At 37.6% G+C, this 19,635-nt stretch overlaps 1 protein-coding gene across 4 annotated transcripts in view; it reads right to left on the bottom strand.

The window, feature by feature from the left end:
* CLASP2 (cytoplasmic linker associated protein 2) overlaps positions 1-19,635 on the bottom strand; it is a 179,034-nt gene continuing 159,399 nt past the window's right edge. For 3 of the 4 annotated variants that reach the window (XM_081247299.1, XM_081247298.1, XM_081247300.1), the window contains 7 exons: positions 18,235-18,388; positions 14,586-14,814; positions 8,320-8,513; positions 7,690-7,818; positions 5,306-5,512; positions 4,128-4,244; positions 2-1,898 (listed from right to left, as the gene is read on the bottom strand). In XM_081247299.1, the coding sequence (XP_081103425.1) occupies positions 1,812-1,898; positions 4,128-4,244; positions 5,306-5,512; positions 7,690-7,818; positions 8,320-8,513; positions 14,586-14,814; positions 18,235-18,388 (1,117 nt within the window). In that variant the 3' untranslated portion in view covers positions 2-1,811. Of the gene's footprint in view, positions 1,899-4,127; positions 4,245-5,305; positions 5,513-7,689; positions 7,819-8,319; positions 8,514-14,585; positions 14,815-18,234; positions 18,389-19,635 lie in introns of all 4 variants that reach the window. The other variant, XM_081247297.1, reaches the window with a different exon arrangement.

The raw sequence follows: 19,635 nt of genomic DNA, 5'->3' as shown, positions 1-19,635 counted from the left end.
TATATACATTGGATTGTGGCTGCTACTCCTGACAGATCTTTTCTCCTTGGATGCACTTACAAATTCATGAGAATACCACTGAAACAGGACTTTCTAAACATTTTTAAAAACCTAGTTATGAGATAAATGACTTGTCACACAGTGAGACAGAAAAACAACTGATATACATTGTTAATTTGTTCAAGTAATGTTATGTACAGTTTTATTGCCAGTATATGCACAACAGTAAGCATAGAACTATAAATACACAATGTAATTAACAGTAGAAAACAAAATTGTTACAGGTAAAGGGGGGAATATAGAGAAACTATTTTCCTGCTGCTAGAACAAAAAGGAAGGAAGGTAAAAGCCTATCACAAATCATCCATTCAGAACTCTTGCCTTAAATTCTTTACATACATTTCTACATTTTTTCGATTAAACAAAGTACAGATAACTCTGTAACAAAAGCAAATTGCCTCCCTAATAGGTATTTGCCTTTCCAGTCAAATTCACTTTATGTTAGGATTTTAAAAAAAGTCAAGATGAGAAATCATTAGTATCCTGGTTCCAAATTACCTAATTTGCCTTCCACCAAAACTGGTAATTTTTGAAAGTTGGGTGCACATGAAAATAAGAGGTGTAGCAAAAGGTGATTAAAAAAATTTGTTAAAAAGTAACAGAAAATCACCCTTTTAATAGTTTTCCAAAAGACACTATAGGCAGCAGCTCAGTTAAAAGTATTAGCCCTGAAGAGGTAGAGAATTTGAGCCCATTATACACAGATAATAACCTTGGCACCATCTTCTCTCTCATCAGGATCAATGTTTTCAAGTAAGACAATTTCATGGTAAAAGGAAACCAGGTTCCACCATTTAAAAGAAAAGGTGCTGGTCAACTCCCATGTCTCAATAATTAGTTTGTTTATTAAATGAGAAACAGAAGACGGTCAAGGACACACATGCACTTGATTTTTTTTTATGTTTCCATTATCAAGTTTATTCATAAGTGAATTTGATATTAATAAATAAAAAAGCATCATTCACAACAAAGATAAACAAACCAAAAAACCCTGCAATGAAACCTTCTATTTTAATAAGTAACAAGAAAAACACAGGCTGATGATTTGGTACAGCTTTCTTAAGGGATCATAGAGGGGACATGGTTTTAAATAAAGATGGCAAGATCAACAACCAACAAAAGCTATCAGCCTTACAGAACTGGCTGATTCTGTAACATTTCTTTGAGGTCTTAGTTTTAAACTACAGATCACCCCAAAGAAGTTGCAACTAATTAATGACGTGTATCACCATCACACCAACAGAGTCCAGCTGTAGTTCAGATTAGTCCTGCTTTATTTCACATCATTTCAATATTTCTAGCATAGGACATGATATGGAACTCAAAGTAGCAATAAAAATATTATTCTGCATTTGAATAAAGGCCAAAAAATGTTTTAGACTGTTAAACTTTTAAAGCTTTAAGCATTCCTGTTTAACCAGCATTTAAAAAAATGTATACAGTCATAACACTGGCAAAGGTTAATGGGAGGACAAAGAAGTAAAACGTGAAATGATGAATTAGATTAAAAATTACTTTGTATTGACCAACTGATGTTAATACTGCTTCTTTTGAATTTGGAATAACTATCATAAAAGTTACATGCAGATTGAGGATAGCCCTCTGTTACAGAAAATACAAAACAAAACAAAAAACTAAAACTGGGAAACAATGGTAACTTCCAAAAGATGTATTTGAAATTTTCCTTTCATTGATGAGGGTGGTCTGTCTGTTCTTTCTTTGAGAGACCTGGTTCACTTCCATCAGCTTCACTAACTTTGTCCAGAAACATCAGTAGTGGGATCAGCTCCTCCAGAACCTGTTTGTGCGCGTTTGATGTAAAGATTCAGTAGCTTCATCTGCAGATTCAAGCCAAATGTGTCATTTGAGAAAGCTGCTCTAAATTATTGTAAGATGCTCATTAAAAAAAATTATACATATGTGAGCTTCAAAAGATATTTTAGACTGAGGGGTTATTATAATGCCCCAGTTACTGTTGATAATTAAGAATTTCAAAAAAATATTTAAGTCTCAGTTTGTTCAGGACTGAGTATTCTAGCATGCCTTTCAAAAAATGTTACAGTGATAACATACAAAACTTAGAAAAAGAAGTCACCATTAAGACAATAATGATAAACACTTGAGCAGTATGTGCTATACAATATACTGCCTTAAATTCTCTTTTTATCTTCACAACATTTTACAGATGAGGAAATCGAGATACAGGATGTGCCATCCCTGCCTAAGGTCACAGGGGTAGAGAGAAGTGGGCCAGGAGAGGCAATTAGGCACTTGGGCTCCAAGATCTCAGACAACTACATCACTGCTCTCCTAACAAGAATGTTTTTGATTTCTCTGTGTCATTTTGCAGTCTTTATTGTATGAGATCATATTTTTAGTCTGGAATCAAAGCACATCCAATTCTGTTTTCTACTTTTTTTTCACCTAATGTCATTCTCAGATATTTTTCCCACCTACTGTCTTCACATGCAACATTACTACTGGCTGCCTAGTATTCTGGTAAAGTGCTGAATTTTAATTCTTCTACAGACAACTCTGGATTTTCAGGACATAACTTAAACTTATGACAAAACTCAGGATACATTTTTCTCTGAAAACCACTTTGTTGTTCAAAGTTTGCTTTTTTAACATTGTCTTTGACCGAAGGGTTTTTAAACCTGGTGTCCACAAGATTCAGAGGCTCACTGAATGCCCCCCCAACGAAACTATGTGTAAAATTTATCTGTATACATTTATTTTTCTTGGGATGAGATTATACCTAAAGCTCAAAGTGGTCTGTAACACAGAAAAGGTTAAGAACCACTGCTTTTTCTTTCGGCCACGCCACACAGCATGTGGGATCTGAGTTCCCTGACCAGGGATCACACCTGCGCCCCCTGCAGTGGAAGCGTAGCATGTTAACCACTGGACCTCCAGGAAGTCCCTAGAACCACTGCTTTAATCTATCTATAACTTGTATAGGTATTTATTGTAAGGTATATACCTGAGCTCTTTTTCCTTCTATGTATTTTTTCTTCCCTTTGCTACTTAAAAAATAAATTTGATCATAGTAATGACAACTGTTAGGATTTGGGGAAACTTTTTATATGAAGGTGAGTGTCTTGCCAGTTAACTGGTTCATAAACCGTAAGTCAACAATCATAGTTTATCCTCACCCCTTAGAACAAATTTCAAGGTTTTGATAGTATCAAAGAAATGAAGAAAGCAAGACTGATTTGTGTTTTTTTGCATCTTAAGGACTAATTGGAAAATTCATTTTAACATAACAAATCAAAGTTAAACATTTATTGTGATCATAATAAGAACAGAAAGAAGAGAAACAAATACTTGATTATCATAGTTCATAAAGGAAAATTTTTTAAATGTTCAATTGTTCCATATTTGGGGACATATAAATCCATGGACATATAACTACTATTTATTCTTAATTAAACAGCCCTTGGGGGTAAGGATTTGGGTGTGGGAGTGAGGAGAGTCAGTTGGTGATCAATAAATAAGCTGTAAGCATTTTTTTCACAGCAGTCTACCAACCACCCTACCAAACCGCTGACCTCACCTGAGTAACAGGTGTGAAAGTACAAACAGCTAAACCGCAAAGGTAAGAGGAATAAGTTGGATTCGCAAAGCCTAATTAAAATCCGAACAACAAATTTACTCTTTTTATTTAAATTAATTAATTACTTAATTAATTTTTGGCTGCACTGGGTCCTCGTTGCTGCACGCAGGCCTTCTCTAGTTGCGGTGAAAGGGGGCCACTCCTCGTTGCGGTTTGGGCTTGTCATTGTGGTGGCTTCTCTTGTTGTGGAGCACGGGCTCTAGGCGCGCGGGCTTCAGTAGTTGTGGCTTGTGGGCTCTAGAGCGCAGGACCAGCAGTTGTGGCACACGGGCTTAGCTGCTCCGCAGCATGTGGGACCTTCCTGGACCCATGTCCCCTGCATTGGCAGGCGGATTCTCAACCACTGCCCCACCAGGGAAGCCCCCAAATTTACTCTTTAACACACTCAAAGAACTAAATTTTGAAGAAGGACCCACAGCCACCATCTTTAGAACAGAGCAGCACTACTTACTTTACTGCCAGTGAGCTGACTGAGATGTGGTTTTAGTTCATCACCAATTACCGCATGAACAGCCACCAGGCAGAAGACACAAGCTTTCCGAACACTGCTCTCCGAATTATCATAACCCTGGGAAGAAAAGTCCTTGTTAGCACTCCTGCAGGATCTGAGGAAAGTACCATTCCACAGAGACAGAAGTGCAACTCAAAGAGGAGATCCCAAGTGTGCTGAGGAGAGAGAGCTTTACTGACTGGACAAAGTTAATTTCTCACCTTTTCAGGCAGAGACGTGCCCTTCCCTCCTCCACCTCCCCTTCGGCATCCCCACTCCACTGTCAGACTTCCTTGTCGGGTTCTTTCTTACTTAGCTTAGAAAGCTGCAATCCTCTGACTCTGGGCCTGCCCCTCTGCCAATCCACCCTGCCAAAGTCTCTGAATTAACCTTCCTAAAGCATTCAGCTGTAGTGAATTCAACAGCTCCTCACTATTGAATAAAACCTAAACTCCTTGGCCTGGCAGTCAAGGTACTCCTGTAATCCAGGCTGAATTAAGCTTAACATCTGGCCCATCCCTACCATTACTCTAAGTTATTCATCCAACAGACATTTATTCAGTACCCACTATATGTATGACACACACCTATTATGTATATTCTGTTCTTAGCACCAAAGCACAGATAAGAAGGGAAAAGATTTGGATCTTATCTTCAAGGACCTCACAATTTAGTAGTATTCGGCTTAGAACAGAGTCACAAAGGTAATACTGTAGAAGCACAAAGAAATGAATGATTAACTCTCTTCAGGAGGGACCTTAATATACATACTATGTAATATTAGTCATTAAAATTATAGAATATTATTTATTGGATGGAAAAAGTTCACAATCTATGATTAAGTTAAGCAAAGCATGTTACAAAATATGATCCCATTTTTAAAAGTATTTATATGTATGGGTTTGTATGCATAGAAAAAAAACCACATTAAATGGTAAGTTACCATGCTAAATGGTAAGTTTTATGTTATGTATATTCTACCACACACACACAGAGCTAATTACAGAAAGTCTTTGCTCCGAACACCTAAGACAGCAGGAAGGCTTGGTCATGCCACTAGTGTTGCCTGGCAAGTGCCTAAAATAACTGAGTCCCAAATGCATCACACATAGCTTATTCCTCCAAGCTTTGCTGCTTACCTGTATTAGGCCTGGCATAATCTCTGGCAAAAGCAGGTTAAGGGTTTCCTTGGAAACTCTCTCTATCACTTTTGTTTGCATTTTGATTGCAGCCAGATTAATTGGGTAATCTGCAGTTTGGATGATGGGACAAAGCACTTTGATGCACTGCTCCGGACTGATTGAAGTGGCCAACACTGACGCAGCTTCCTCAGCAGATCTCACCACCTAAAACAAAGAGGTCAACATTTAGCAGGGAAGTAATTTTGTAAAACTTACACTGTGGCCTGGATGTATACACTTCCTGAAATATATCCTAGGACATGATATCTGGGATTTTCTTTGAAAACACTAAACAAACATAAAAGGTGAGGGTACAGATAAAACAGGTTTGGTAAAACGGTGATAACTGTTGAAGCTAGAAGATGGAAACATGGTGCTTTTTTACATCATTCTTCCTTCATTTGTGTTCTCTTAATGTTGGCTTGATTCAGTGATTAAAAGCAACTTTAACATGATATTGTGGTCTAGTTCTGCAGGGGAGTGGAGGTTCTGTCCACCTAGACTACACTGTGACTGGAGTCCTCTGCATCAGCCACGCTGAGACCCTGCTCATTGTTAGGACCCCCAACTCCAGGAGGGCTTGTGCCTTTTATCACATTATTAACAAAATAAAATAAAAATCATTTCATTAATATGTTATCAAGTTAACAGGCTATTTCCCCTACTGTTCATAATGATTTTCTTTCCTTCTATATTGGACTTGGGGAGGGTAAAACACTGGTTCTGCAATGAAGAGAAGAAACAGTTATCTATATTTTTATTGGAATCTGTAATCTCTAAAGATGGTCTTGAAAACATGTAAAAATTATTGCTTTTGCTGCTACTTTGGTATTGTCTCATTTGTGCTCTCAATCTGTGAGAGGTACTTAAAAAGGTATAATGGAAAATACACTGCAAGTCAGAAGACCTAGGGCTAATTTCAGCTCTAACAGCTTAAGAATGTCAATTTTATCTTTGGTAAAAACTGGTATGCTACAAGGCCTTATTTAGGTCAGAAGGTGGATAGCTAAAGTACAAATATTACATAGTTTTTTTAAGCCTTCAGCAAGATGCTACAGATGTACCACTACTAAACAACAAGTGGATTTTTTTAAAAATCGGGATTAAAAATCCAGGTAGACTTAAAAGTTATGGCTCACTCTCCTATAAGATTCACAGTCACAGCTTCTGAAAAGTGAATTACCCAGAGGGTTTCGATTTTTTCATATCCTCACCAACATTTCTTATTATCGTTCTTCATCATGTGTGGGAAGTGTGGTATTTCATTGTGGTTTTAGCTGCATTTCCCTAAAGACTAATGAGGGTGAGAATCCTTTTATGTGCTTATTGGCCATTTGTATATCTTCTTTGAAGAAATGTCAACTCAGATCCTTTGCTCGTTGAAAAACTGAGTTTTTACCTTTTCATTGTTGAGTTATGAGAGTTCTTTATATATTATGGTGGTTAGTCCCTTATCAGACATGATTTGCAAAAATTTTCTCCTATGTTATGGATTGTCTTTTGACTTTCCTGAGAGCATCCTTTGAAGCACAAAAGTTTTTAATTTTGATAAAGTTCAATTTACTCTTTTTTTCCTTGTTGATTATTTCTGCTTTTGGTATTGTATCTAAGAAACTATTGCCTAACTCAAGGTAACAAAGATTCACACCTATGCTTTCTTCTGAGAGTTTTACAGTTTTAAATCTTATACTTAACTTTAATCTATTTTGTCTCACGGCTGTTTTAACTTTCTTTTTTTGACTTGTCTTTTGCTTATGTATTGCTCTGATGCTTTTTCTTAGAGTTGCAGTCCCTATCTGAAACTTGCTTTTCTAATTATTTTAATAAAAGTCCTTATGATTATCTCATCTCACTGATTATCTCATCCGTGTCATTGGTCATGATGGGGATATCCTGACTATAATGTAACAAGACAGGTTTACAGGACTCTTTCAGGAAAGCTGTCCTCATTGTTTTACTGAGAAAACTTTTAACAGACATCTAGCTCCTATAGGCAATTTACCACTCTAACATAACAATGATTCTTATCTTCATTAGTTATTTTAAAAAAACAAATTCTTATTGGTAAACGGAAAGTGAAGTTAAGATTGGTGAACTCTAAATGGAAATCTAAAAGTGAATTATAGGAGAAAAGGAAATCAGATAAATTATATCCTAGAGCTCACCTATTCTAGGTAAAAGGCCATGGTATCAATATAATTAGTTAAACAGAAAAGATTATATGTTTGCTTCTCAATCAGATACTACCTTGAACACTAAGAAAATGCTTTTGCTAAGAGTACTTTCAAACAACATTTGTATGTTTCATGCAATAATATCAGAAGTACTGTAAGGTCACTTACCTCCTTATGAGGATCTTTATGTGCTTCCAGTGTTTTCATGACAGTCAGTTCTGCATAGTTTTTAAATCTTGCTGGTTGATGCCTTAGGATTTCTCTTAAAACCTTTAATGCCAAAGCCCTGATTGTAGGCTAAGAAGAAATATTTTAATGTTTTTAATATTTTGGGCTGTAGATGATCTTTATATTTTCCATTTCTGTAACTTAAGGGTCTTAATATGGGTTGGGGGAATTGTAGACAACTGCATAAAATATGCGGTATATTACACAATTAAGTTTTCACATCTCTAGTTGAAAACTAATACTTCTTAAAGAAACCAAGAACCACTACATTCTATGAAAAAGGAAGTTTTGCTTTTGAACAACGAATTCAAATATGCAAAAAAAAAGTACTCTCCTTTAAAAAATTTTGTCAGCAACCTTTCATTTTCCCTGTTGTCAACTGTTGAAAATCACTGAGCTGCTTGGTTGGGAAGAAAAAGTACTCTACAGTGAAAATTTCAGGCAGAAAGAAGCAGCAGAAAAGACTCATTTTCCCAATTTCCAAATCTGTGTAGCACTTGATTAATAGGCAATGACAGGCAATCCAAGACAGGAAAAACAGGCTATTGTTTACATATTCTGCCATTTTACCTCTTTATCCCCAAGGGTTTCAAGCAATAAAAGTAATATTGTTTTGAAGTGTTCATCCCAAACACTGAAAGATTCTTCCTGTGTCAGTTTCATGAGTTCATAGAGGGCGATTTTTCTTTCTTCTACACGTTCGTTATGGTTAGACAACTCCTTCAATAACTCTGCAACCAGGTCAGAATGGTCTAGGGAAAGATCTGTCATAAGGACATCATGTTAATTCTGTAACTTTATAGGTCAACTTTCACAAGTATGGGGATGACAACGTTATAACATGAAACACAAACAGAAAGTTGCTTGTAAAAAACCCTCAAAAACAAAGAAAAATGACCAAGTAATATTCTTTTCCATTTGTCATCCCCAAAACCTCAATGCTAGTTTAAAACCATTTATAATAAAAATTAACAGGAGAATTGTATAATGAACCGCCGTGTACCCATCACCAGATTTAAAAATTATTAAGATTTTACCATTCTTACATCATCTTCGTACCCCCCCCAACTTTTTTCTGAAAAATTTTTAGCAAATCCCAAATGTATCATTTCATCCTTACACACTTCAGCATGCACTTCTATGTTGTCATGCCAGGAGGCTCACAGTGTCTGGGTACTCAATTTTCAGCGATACTAATAAATGATCACTGGATTTAACTGGTAACAACTTGATCCCACCATTGTAAAATTCCCCGTCAACCTTTTAACTAATGATTTCACCCACTGATGTTGCTGAATCAATTATTTTATTAGGAGTTAAAAATGGGTTGGAATTCTTCTGAGAGAGTGAGTTTATCAACTAGAGCTATTTTGATTGCCCTGAAATACAGTTTGATAGAAAAGGGAGAATACCTAATATATTTCCCTTTAAATTTCTGAGTCAAGAGTTGGGACCAGTGGTTATCAAGGAGTTTTCATTTGTTTTTGCTTTCTTTTTTTAAAGTATAATTATGAACTCATGAATTTTATGAATGTTAAAGGACACATTGTTTATTTTTCAAAGTCATCAGATAATGCTTTGAGAAATCTTTGTAGGAAAGACAGTTAAATCCAAAAGTTCACATTAGAACATTAAAAAATACCAGAGTTCTTCCTAAATTCTTTTGGTGATAAAATACATGATAAATTCAGGTTTGAGGGACTTAGGCAGGCATTTGCTTGAGCTTGCGCCATAGATTCTTTTCCCTTCTAACTCATTCTCTGGAATAAAATAATCACAGAACATGGTGCCTGAGCCTAGAAGGTACACCTGGGGTCACTCCCTCTCCCAAGTCTCCAGGAAAGACAGCTAACACTGTGGAGCTGTATTCTCTGTGGCTTCACTTGGCATGAGTATGCTGGCCTTTTGGAGAGGGTTGCTGCCTACAAAAGGAAACGCTCAGGAGGAAAGAGCACTTTTCCCAAAAGTGAACCTTGAGGTTGTAGTTTGCCAGATGGTTCACAACTGGTCCATAAAAACAGAAGCTACTGTGCCTCATCCTGCCAGCTGGTTAGCCACTGACCTAGAGATACCAATGGCCTGAAATTATAGGTCTCAGGGAACCCACAACTACAAGTAGGGAAAGAAAAGTTATATTTCACTTAAGAGGATTCAGAAACCTGAGGAAAGGAAATCAAGCTGAACTACTAGAACAGACGACTTCTACTGGAATAAAACTAACAGATGATAGGGAAGGGAAATTGAACCAAAATGTAATGATAATATTCACTGCCTATAAAAAAGGAAGTTTGTTAGGACAACTTTCGTGGAACTATAATAAGAGCACGAAGAACTTCTGGTCCCCAAACACTCATACACAGAGTACAAAATGTGATTACTGAATTTAAAAACTTGAGATACTCTGGAAAGAATGATCACTGAGGAGAACTAAATTAGGTTTTGGAAGATCAGGAAGAACCTCTGCAAAATGCAGAGCAAAACCATGAAAAATAAGAAATTTGAGTTCAAAGATCTTAACTTGGAGAATAAAAACTGTCTTATAATAATTTCATTTGTATAGACCAACATTAGTACAATATTGCTGGCTTAACAAGAACTACTGCAGCAGGATCAATGCATCTCTATAAACCGCTCAAAAATCACTCCTGTGAAGTTACATTATCAGACTTTCAAAGATGTCATAAAATCATTCTGATAAGAGTATATTTTATTTCAGCTGAATAAAGGGAAATCTCAAGAAAATGCTTTGTTTCAAAGGAACTCAGTTCTCCTCTTCATGAATATAGGCTTTGTAATTACTCTAGAAGATAATTAGAAATGACTTGTCATATAATGGTCTGGACAGATGACTGACAGGAAAATAAGTTCTGCCAAAGAAAGCACATAAATTATTTGTTAAAAAACTGAACTGTTTATGTCATACAAATGAGATAAGCCTAACGTACTGAATTAACTAAGATAAAGTATAATCAACTGTATTTCCTCTTCTGACACACAGAAACATTGTTGTTCTGTGAAAAGAACACAGGTTCTGGAGTCTCACCAAGCCTCTGCCCCTTAGCCTTTGTGTGATAGGAGTACGCTCTCAATTACTGTGGAGGCTGGGTTTTCTTATCAGTAAAATGGGAAAATAGCACGCACTTCCTAGGGTCATGGTGAGGACCTGGGCCTGAAATATGAGTCTCCCTTGAATAACAGTATCATCCTCACTAGAGGTAGTACATATTCTGGAATATTATAGTCCCTGGTGAACTTTACAAAGGTCATAATTAGAACTGGCCATTAGTGGGTTTGACTTGTTAGGTTTTTTTTTTGTTTTTTTTGGTTTTTTTTTTTTTTTTGCAGTACATGGGCCTCTCACTGCTGTGGCCTCTCCCGCTGCGGAGCACAGGCTCCGGATGCGCAGGCTCAGCGGCCATGACTCACGGGCCCAGCCGCTCCGCGGCATGTGGGATCCTCCCGGACCGGGGCACAAACCCACGTCCCCTGCATCGGCAGGCGGACTCTCAACCACTGCGCCACCAGGGAAGCCCGACTTGTTAGTTTTGATAAATGTATCACTAATGTGTGTATCTGTCTGTAGTATGTACAGACACATCTGAGTAAGAGAGATACTTAATATGTCTCAGAATTTTAAAACAAATTCCTACTTGAACAAAATAATTATCTCCCGCCAAAAGTTTTATATTTTAAAAACAAAATAAGGAGAAATTTTACTTGGGGGCAGGGCATAAAAGAAAAATCAAAACAGCAAAATGGAGGTCAATACATTAAAAAAGATAATGTCAGCAATGTTTACAATAAAATAATGTCAAATAATGTCAAATAAGGTCTTCCCCACCTCAAATTTAAAAAAGAAAATAGACAGTAAATGAAAACAATTGCTATATGAAGCTTGGAACAACTACTATTTTGGTTTAACTGAAGGCTTATCTATCTTCAAATGTTTCAGAAGTCAATCAAGTATTATGCTGTGAAGAAATAACGTTCTCAAGTTCAAAAATATTCTACCCAGTTAGGTTTCAGTTATATTATTTCCAAAGATATTTTCCTTTAACAAATGAGAAATATATGATCCTTAGTAAAGGAGAAGAGAATTAGACAATAAGGGGGTGATCTTGCTAAGTTGTCATAATTTTGGCTTTGTGGTACTTGTGATATATCAAGCCTCAACATGAGAAGCTGGTAAAAACACAATTCCTCAATCTCATAAAATGAAGATATTTTTCCATTTATCAAAATTACAGGCCTGGGGACAGATTCCCAGGCAGAGTATGGAGGGTTTCCACACGTGAGAGTGGGAAGGATAGGGTTTCAGAGCTCAGCTAGAACAAGAAGCGTGTCCACATATAGTGGCAACCAGGTGTGATGTGTCAGAGCCCAAGCAGAATGGCACTGAGGCCAAGGAAGTTGAGGGTGGAATGGCAGAGCCCAGCAGGGTGGGGAGTGCATCCGTGCAGGTGAGGAGGTGGTGGCAGAGATGGAGAACTGGCTGCACACAGGAGGATTGATCAAATAAGTAAGTATATTCAAGATAACGGAAGTCAGGTTTCTCACAGGGGGTTATTAATATGGAAAGGGAGAAACTAAAATTAATCTCATGGTGCTAGACTAGAATTGGAGTTATTGGTATAAACACATAGCTTTTGACAGATACAGCAATAGATATAAATCAGCGTGCATGCGTGTACACACACGCACGTGCACACACAAACACACACACTCCCTAGCTCTAGTCACTTAGAGGTCTGGGGAGTAGTGATGTCCCACCAGCAGTGAGTACACCTAGTGCCCAGACTTTAGTCTTTAAAGACCATTTTCTGTTAAAAGAAACCAAGGATCGATCCTTGGAGAAATGGTTGATTCCAGGACTGAAGCAAGGACAGTATAAGATTTTGCTCTGTCAGAATGTAAGAATGGGGACATGTTAAAAGGACACAAAAGCCAGCTTGAATGGGATCCTGATGGTTAAATTAAGGAGAATCAAAATAAATAATGACAGTTAAACATTATAGCCCATTGAATACAACAGGAAACTATGTGTCTGTACAGTTATAAATATTTATTTTTTTAAGTAAATAAAATTTAAGTTTAATGAGGAACAGGATATTTAGTTTTAAAGTACCTCTCCACAAAACACTTATTACAAAATGAGTAACTTCATAGTGGAGAAGCCTGTTAGCAGCACCATAATCAAGTGATCAAAATTACATCACCAATCTTGGGGCAAAGGGAAATCATGTATTAGTTGAAAGATGCACTGACACTTCTGTGATACTGATGCCAAGAGTACAAAATCTGAATCCAATCATAAGAAAACATCAGACAAACCTAAATTGAGGGAAATGCTACAAAATAACTGGTCTTTAACCATCAAAAGTGCCACGGTCATGAAAGCCAAGAAAAGACTGGACACTGAAGGAGACGTGATGATTAAATGCAACATGACATTCTGAACTGGATAATCCACTATAAGATATTATCGGGACAAGTGGAAAAACTCTAAGGATGGGTAGTTGTCAATGTAGCACTGATAATTCCCTGACTTTGATGAATATATTGTAATTATGCAGGAGAACTGTCTTTGTTTATAGAAAATATGTCCTAAAGTATTTGAAGTGATGGAGCGTCAGTTTGGCAACTTACTCTCAGATGGTTCAAGAAAAAGTTCCTTCTACTGTACTCCCAACTTTTAAGCTTTTGACTATTTTGAAATAATACTTTAAAAAAAACCCTACATATATATGTAGGTATATATATATATATATATATATATATATACACACACACTTATATAGTGCATATATATGTGAGATATACATATATATAGCGGAGCCGAAGCAAGAAATGTCAGTTGTGACCTCTGTGCATAAATAATTTAAAACCAATTTAAATTAAGCTGCTAAAGCTAGGTCTCAATCACCAGGCTGTTGCTACTACGCAGGGTTCCAAGGGCACTTTGCTGCTAGGTCCAATTCACACACTTCTGTTATGCTGCTATCATGACTAAACCTCAACAGCATAGTCAACTATTTGTGATAGATTAAAATACACCAAAGTGCATAATTGTGGCGATTTTATAGATTCTTATGTAATTTAGACAGTTTGGTATGTTGTCATAATTTTGCCTTTGTGATATATGTGATATATTAAGTCTCTTAACATGACATGTTTGCCAAAATATGATTCATTGACCTCATTAGTAATCAAAGAAATTCAGAAGTGAAGATATTTTTCTATTCATCAAAATTAGAAAAATTAAAAAATAATCTGATATCTAATTTCTCAGTCTTCCTAACAATTAAGGAAATGCTCATTAGGATGACCTATTTTATATCCATCACAATGACAAAAAATAAAAACACTTAAACATTCTGGGTTGGTGAGGAAATCAGTACTACTTAAACTGGCCAAGTGTTTTGAGTTGGTAATTGGTAGTAACTCTCAAAACAAACTTACAGATATCCCTTAATTGGGCAATTCTATCCCTAGAAATCTCTTAGAATTACCTGTATGTGTACATAAATTTTATGCAGAAATATGTTCACTGACAGCAACACTGAGGGAATAAAGGGAAAATCAGAAATTACCTAAGTATGAAATCATAAGTGTTGATTTCAAGGATGATATTAGGATGATTAATCTGTCTCTTATTCAGGGTCAGAAAACCAACAAACCACTAGAAATGAGCTCCTAGAAGATGGGAGAGAACGTTCCCACCCCCAAAGATCCTTACTTTTTAGGGAGTTACAATAAAAGAGCATGCATATTTCATTTGCTTCGTTGATTACCAGTTCTCCAAAACACAGACAGTAGCAGCAGGACCCAGGACATACCATCAGGAAACTGGTCAGCATCATCATCAAACATGGCTTCCTTGAGGGCAGACTTATTGAAGGGACTGATGCTATCTGAGTAGTTATACGGATTATAGTCTCGAGAGCGTGGAGAGGAGTGAGCAGGCATCGAATGGAGCAATGAAGCTTTATTATCAAGGGCTGTTTGGCTTGAGTCAGTAGCATCACCTCCTGCTCTTGGATCAGACATCCCAGGACCGCCACATGTCTATTAATGGGAAGGGGAAGGCAGAGCAAATTAACTCCTTTTTAAATCTCTTTGAAATTCTAAAAAGATATTTCCCTACTGCTTCAAAGGCTGTTTTAAAAAGGTAACAATAGGGCTTCCCTGGTGGCGCAGTGGTTGAGAGTCTGCCTGCCGATGCAGGGGACATGGGTTCGTGCCCCGGTCCGGGAGGATCCCACATGCCGCGGAGCGGCTGGGCCCGTGAGCCATGGCCGCTGAGCCTGCGCGTCCGGAGCCTGTGCTCCGCAATGGGAGAGGCCACAACAGTGAGAGGCCCGCGTACCGCAAAAAAAAAAAAAAAAAAAAAAAAAAGGTAACAATAACCAGCCAAAAAAAAATTAAGTAATGGAAATCAACATGATGAGTTAAAACTTACATGCAAAAAGTCACAGTTTATAGAAGAGATGTAAAGAAACCACAGCCATAAGGGCAAATAAGAACTGTAAAAGAATGCTGTCTCTCCTCCTAGACAATGGACTTGAGGACAGGGCAGGGGGAAGCGTAAGCGCAGGGGGAAGCGTAAGCTGGGGTAACGTGAGAGAGTGGTAGTGTATATATGGACATATATACACTACCAAATGTAAGATAGATAGCTAGTGGGAAGCAGTCGCATAGCACAGGGAGATCAGCTCGGTGCTTTGTGACCAGCTAGAAGGGTGGGATAGGGAGGATGGGAGGGAGGGAGACACAAGTGGGAAGAGATATGGGGATATATGTATATGTATAACTGATTCACTTTGTTATAAAGCAGAAACTAACACACCATTGTAAAGCAATTATACTTCAATAAAAATGTTAAAAAAAAAAGAATGCTGTCTCTAATGATTCCTATAGTTTTCTTGCCAGTGGCTTGATCAAGCAATATATACAATGTGACTAGCAACAGTTTCTCTATGCCAGTTAAAGATACAAAAGGACTTTCATTAGCAACACAGAACTAAAAGCTCCCAGATTTCATTATTAAGGTTGTAAATTATACAATGACAGTGTGTCAACAAAGTATAAGAAAACCAAATTTAAAAAAGGCCTACTTAAGAAAAAATAAAAAAGTCCCAAAAGGACTGCATAACTTTTGGAAGGATGCCTGATGGAGTTTGGGCATATTAACATACTTATCAAAATATCAATTATGATCATCAATGTCACCATTACCACCGTCTACTGAGCAACTCTGTGCCAAGTCGTTAGCTAGGTGCTTCACAAATATCCTTTAAATATTTGCTGTGCGCCTTTTCCATGCTAGGTATTATTCTTGGCACTGGGGATATATTCTTGAACAAACGAGAGAGAATGCTGTCTATCCTCATGAAGTTTACATTCTAGTGGAGGGACAGAGACATTAAGGAAACATAATGAATGAGTAAAGTATGTGGTACAGCAGGAGGTAATTAGTGTATGGGAGGCAGTACAGTATTAAAGGGATTATGAGTGCTGAGGTGGGAGAGAGGAGACTGAAGATTAAATAGGGTGGTCACTGAGAAGCTACTGGAGCAAAGACTTGGAGGAGGTGAGGAAACTGGCCGTGGCTATCTGCTGGAAGAATGTTTAAGGCAGAGGGAATAGCCAAGACAAAGGCCCTGAGGCAAAAGCATGCCCAGCACAGTGGTTAAGAATCTGCCTGCCATTGCAGGGGACATGGGTTCGATCCCTAGTCTGGGAAGATACCACATGCTGCGGAGCAACTAAGCCCATGTGCCACAACTACTGAGCCTGCAGCCACAACTGCTGAGCCCGCACACCACAACTACTGAAGCTCACGAGCTCTAGGGCCTGCGTGCTGCAACTACTGAAGCCCGCAGGCTGCAACTACTGAAGCCCACACTCCTAGAGCCCGTACTCCACAACAAGAGAAGCCACTGCAATGAGAAGCCGGTGCACCACAAGAAGAGTAGCCCCCGCTCGCCACAACTAGAGAAAGCCTGTGTGCAGCAATAAAGACCCAACAGAGCCAAAAAAAAAGCATGCCCAGTAAGTTGAAGGAACAGCAAGGAAGCGTGTAGCTAAAGCAGAGGAGAGTAGTAGGAGATGAGGCCAGAGAGGTAAAAAGGGAAAAAAGTCTACTGTATAGACTGTGGCTTATGTTTTGAAGATGGAGTCAACAGATTTCCTGCTGGACCGAGTAGGGAGGATGAGAACAAGAGATGGGACAAGGACAACTGTTCTGTCCAAGGTTTTTGGCTGAGCAACTAGCACTGCTATCAACTGAGATGGGAAAGATCAGGAGTTCAAACAAGCAGCTGGATGTATGAATCTGGAAATCAGGAGAAAGGTCTGGGCGGGATGGAGTCATATGATTTATTATATGCATAATAATTTTTAAGGTATGCAGTAATATCCCTATTTTCCTTAGGAAGACATGGAGGCTTAGCAGTGATAATCTGACTAGTGAGTAAATGCCAAACTCACTTCTGCCAGAATCCACTACTTGGGCTCCTGACACTGTACCCTGCTATCACTGGGGAGAAAGTCTCAATTAAGCAGTGACTCTTACTAACCTGTTACTGGTACCATAGGCAGCTTTTAGGGTAGGGAACCTCAAATACGAGTGGTAAGCAGGTTTTTGACATCCAGTTTACTAGGCTCATCTGCCATACAGGCACGGGGAGAAAAACAATAGCAGGAAAGAAGTCAGGAAGCAGAGCAGGGAGCCCTGTAGAGATTTGCTGAAGCACTGCAATGTTCTATAATTTTGTAAACACTGAGAAACCACAGATTCCATAGGAAATGGTGGGATAGCTTGTTTTGAGAAAAGTCTAAGCTGTGAGAGAAAAGTCTAAGAAGAAGCAGAGTTAAAAAAAACAACTTTTTTGTATAATGACGGGGTAACAAACTGAATACTACTACTCACAAATGTCAGAAAGATGGGTCATAACATTCTTAATTGGAACCGCAGAAACTGATGAAACAAATCACTATCACTACACTGAACAGGAATAAAAAAAGGTTTAAACACCTTATTTTGTCCTACAAGAGCCACATGATCTGGCCCATGTTCCTATACTGGCTTTCATCCTGGTTCTCAACTGTACAAAACTTGCTCCCATCTAAATGTCTTTGCACTTGCTACTTCTTTTATGGAATTCTTCTCTCCTAGATCTTGTATGGCTTTATTTAGGTCTCAATGCAAATGTCATCTTCCCTTACAACTTAATCTAAAATAGATTCACTTTACATTCTAACCTAGAACTCCACAGTACTCATCTCTACCCAAAAATATACGAGGAACTTGAGGGCAGCGACTCTGCCCAGAACAGTACCTGGCACATGATACTCAGTAAATACTGAGTAACTGACCCCTGGAAAATTATCTTTGAAAATGACAGAAAGCAAAGTTTAAAAATAAAACAAAATCAAAAACTCTTAATGAAAACATGTACAATGTAATAATGTTCAAATACTCACTGAATCGCCTTCATCTTTTTTAGAATCCCTTTTCAATGGCTCATTCATATCTTCTTGACTGCGGAAGCTGAAATTCTGAATTGCTTCAGTGACACCTCTAAGAGAGCTATAAATATCTTCAGAATTCATATTTTCTGTGTCATAATCAAATGCACTATGAAAAAGACAACAATTAATTTTTATTTATGTGTAGTTTTAAAATACAAATACATTTGAGGAGATTACACAGGATATTTATAAAGACAGGATTAGAGAATGTATATGCTCTAAAGCATAATTAGCAAAACGAAACCTGACAGCTACAAATGGCTAAAGAACATGTCCCACTGTTTGCCCATCAAGGGCAGCTTACAGTGACTCTAGAATGCACAGCCCTTAACAACTGGTTTGTCTTTTCACCTTCAAAAATGTTCTGACTAACCAGAGGCCAGCAAATTACGACCCCTGAAATCTGAGAAATTTTTTATACATTTTTAAATAGTTGAGAAAAAAATAAAAACAATAACATTTCATGACACAAGAAAATTACATAAAACCAAAATTTCAGTGTCCATAAATAAAATTTTGGAACACAGCAATGCTGATTTATTTAGCTATTATCTATGGCTACTTTCACACTACAGGAGCAGAGCTGAGTAGAGGTGACAAAGACTGAATTGCCTGCAAAGCCTAAAATATTTACCATATGGCCCTTTACAGAATATTTGCTAACCCTGTGGTTAACTCACAATAATGGTACTGCTTAAAGAGGCGATAACTGTATTTTACATAAATCCGTAAGAAGGTTGAGAATTTTTAACAGTGAACATAAGTGTTACTGATCTGAATTCTATAATCAGATTCTAAAATTCAACTGAGTCTGGAATTTAGCCATCAAAATTGTCACATATGTATAACATGGAAAAAGCAGGCTAGACGATAAGTTTGCAATCGGTCTGCAGTATAATGAAGCATCTTATAATTGTAATGAATATGATGAAGCATGTTATGGTATATGGTTAATAACAAAAATCAAGCTGGTAAGTACAAATATGACCCACTAGACAAAGTTTTTTAATTTAAAAATTTTATTTTATTTTATTTTACTTTTTTTGGCTGCAAGGCTTGAGGGATATCTTAGTTCCCTGACAAGGGATTGAACCTGTGCCCCCTGCAGTAGAAGCGTGCAGTCCTAAGCACTGGACCGCCAGGGAATTCCCTAGGCAAAATTTTTTAAGAGGCCAGGAGATGGGAAAAAAATGTTAATTCACTAATGAGTTAAGAACTTCATCTGAAATATAGCCCATGCTTGAACTGCACAAGTGTGTGAAAATTTCACGTCTTATCAATCTCACAGTCACATCTTTTCCTAACTATATGTATTGCCATTTTATATTTAACCCTTCCCTATTTTTTTTCTTT

The sequence above is a fragment of the Mesoplodon bidens genome (assembly GCF_964165515.1).
Source record: "Mesoplodon bidens genome assembly, chromosome: 10".
Classification (NCBI taxonomy): Eukaryota; Metazoa; Chordata; class Mammalia; order Artiodactyla; family Ziphiidae; genus Mesoplodon; species Mesoplodon bidens.
The sequence above is the reverse complement of the archived record's forward strand: the minus strand, read 5'-3'. Positions and strand labels throughout refer to the sequence as shown.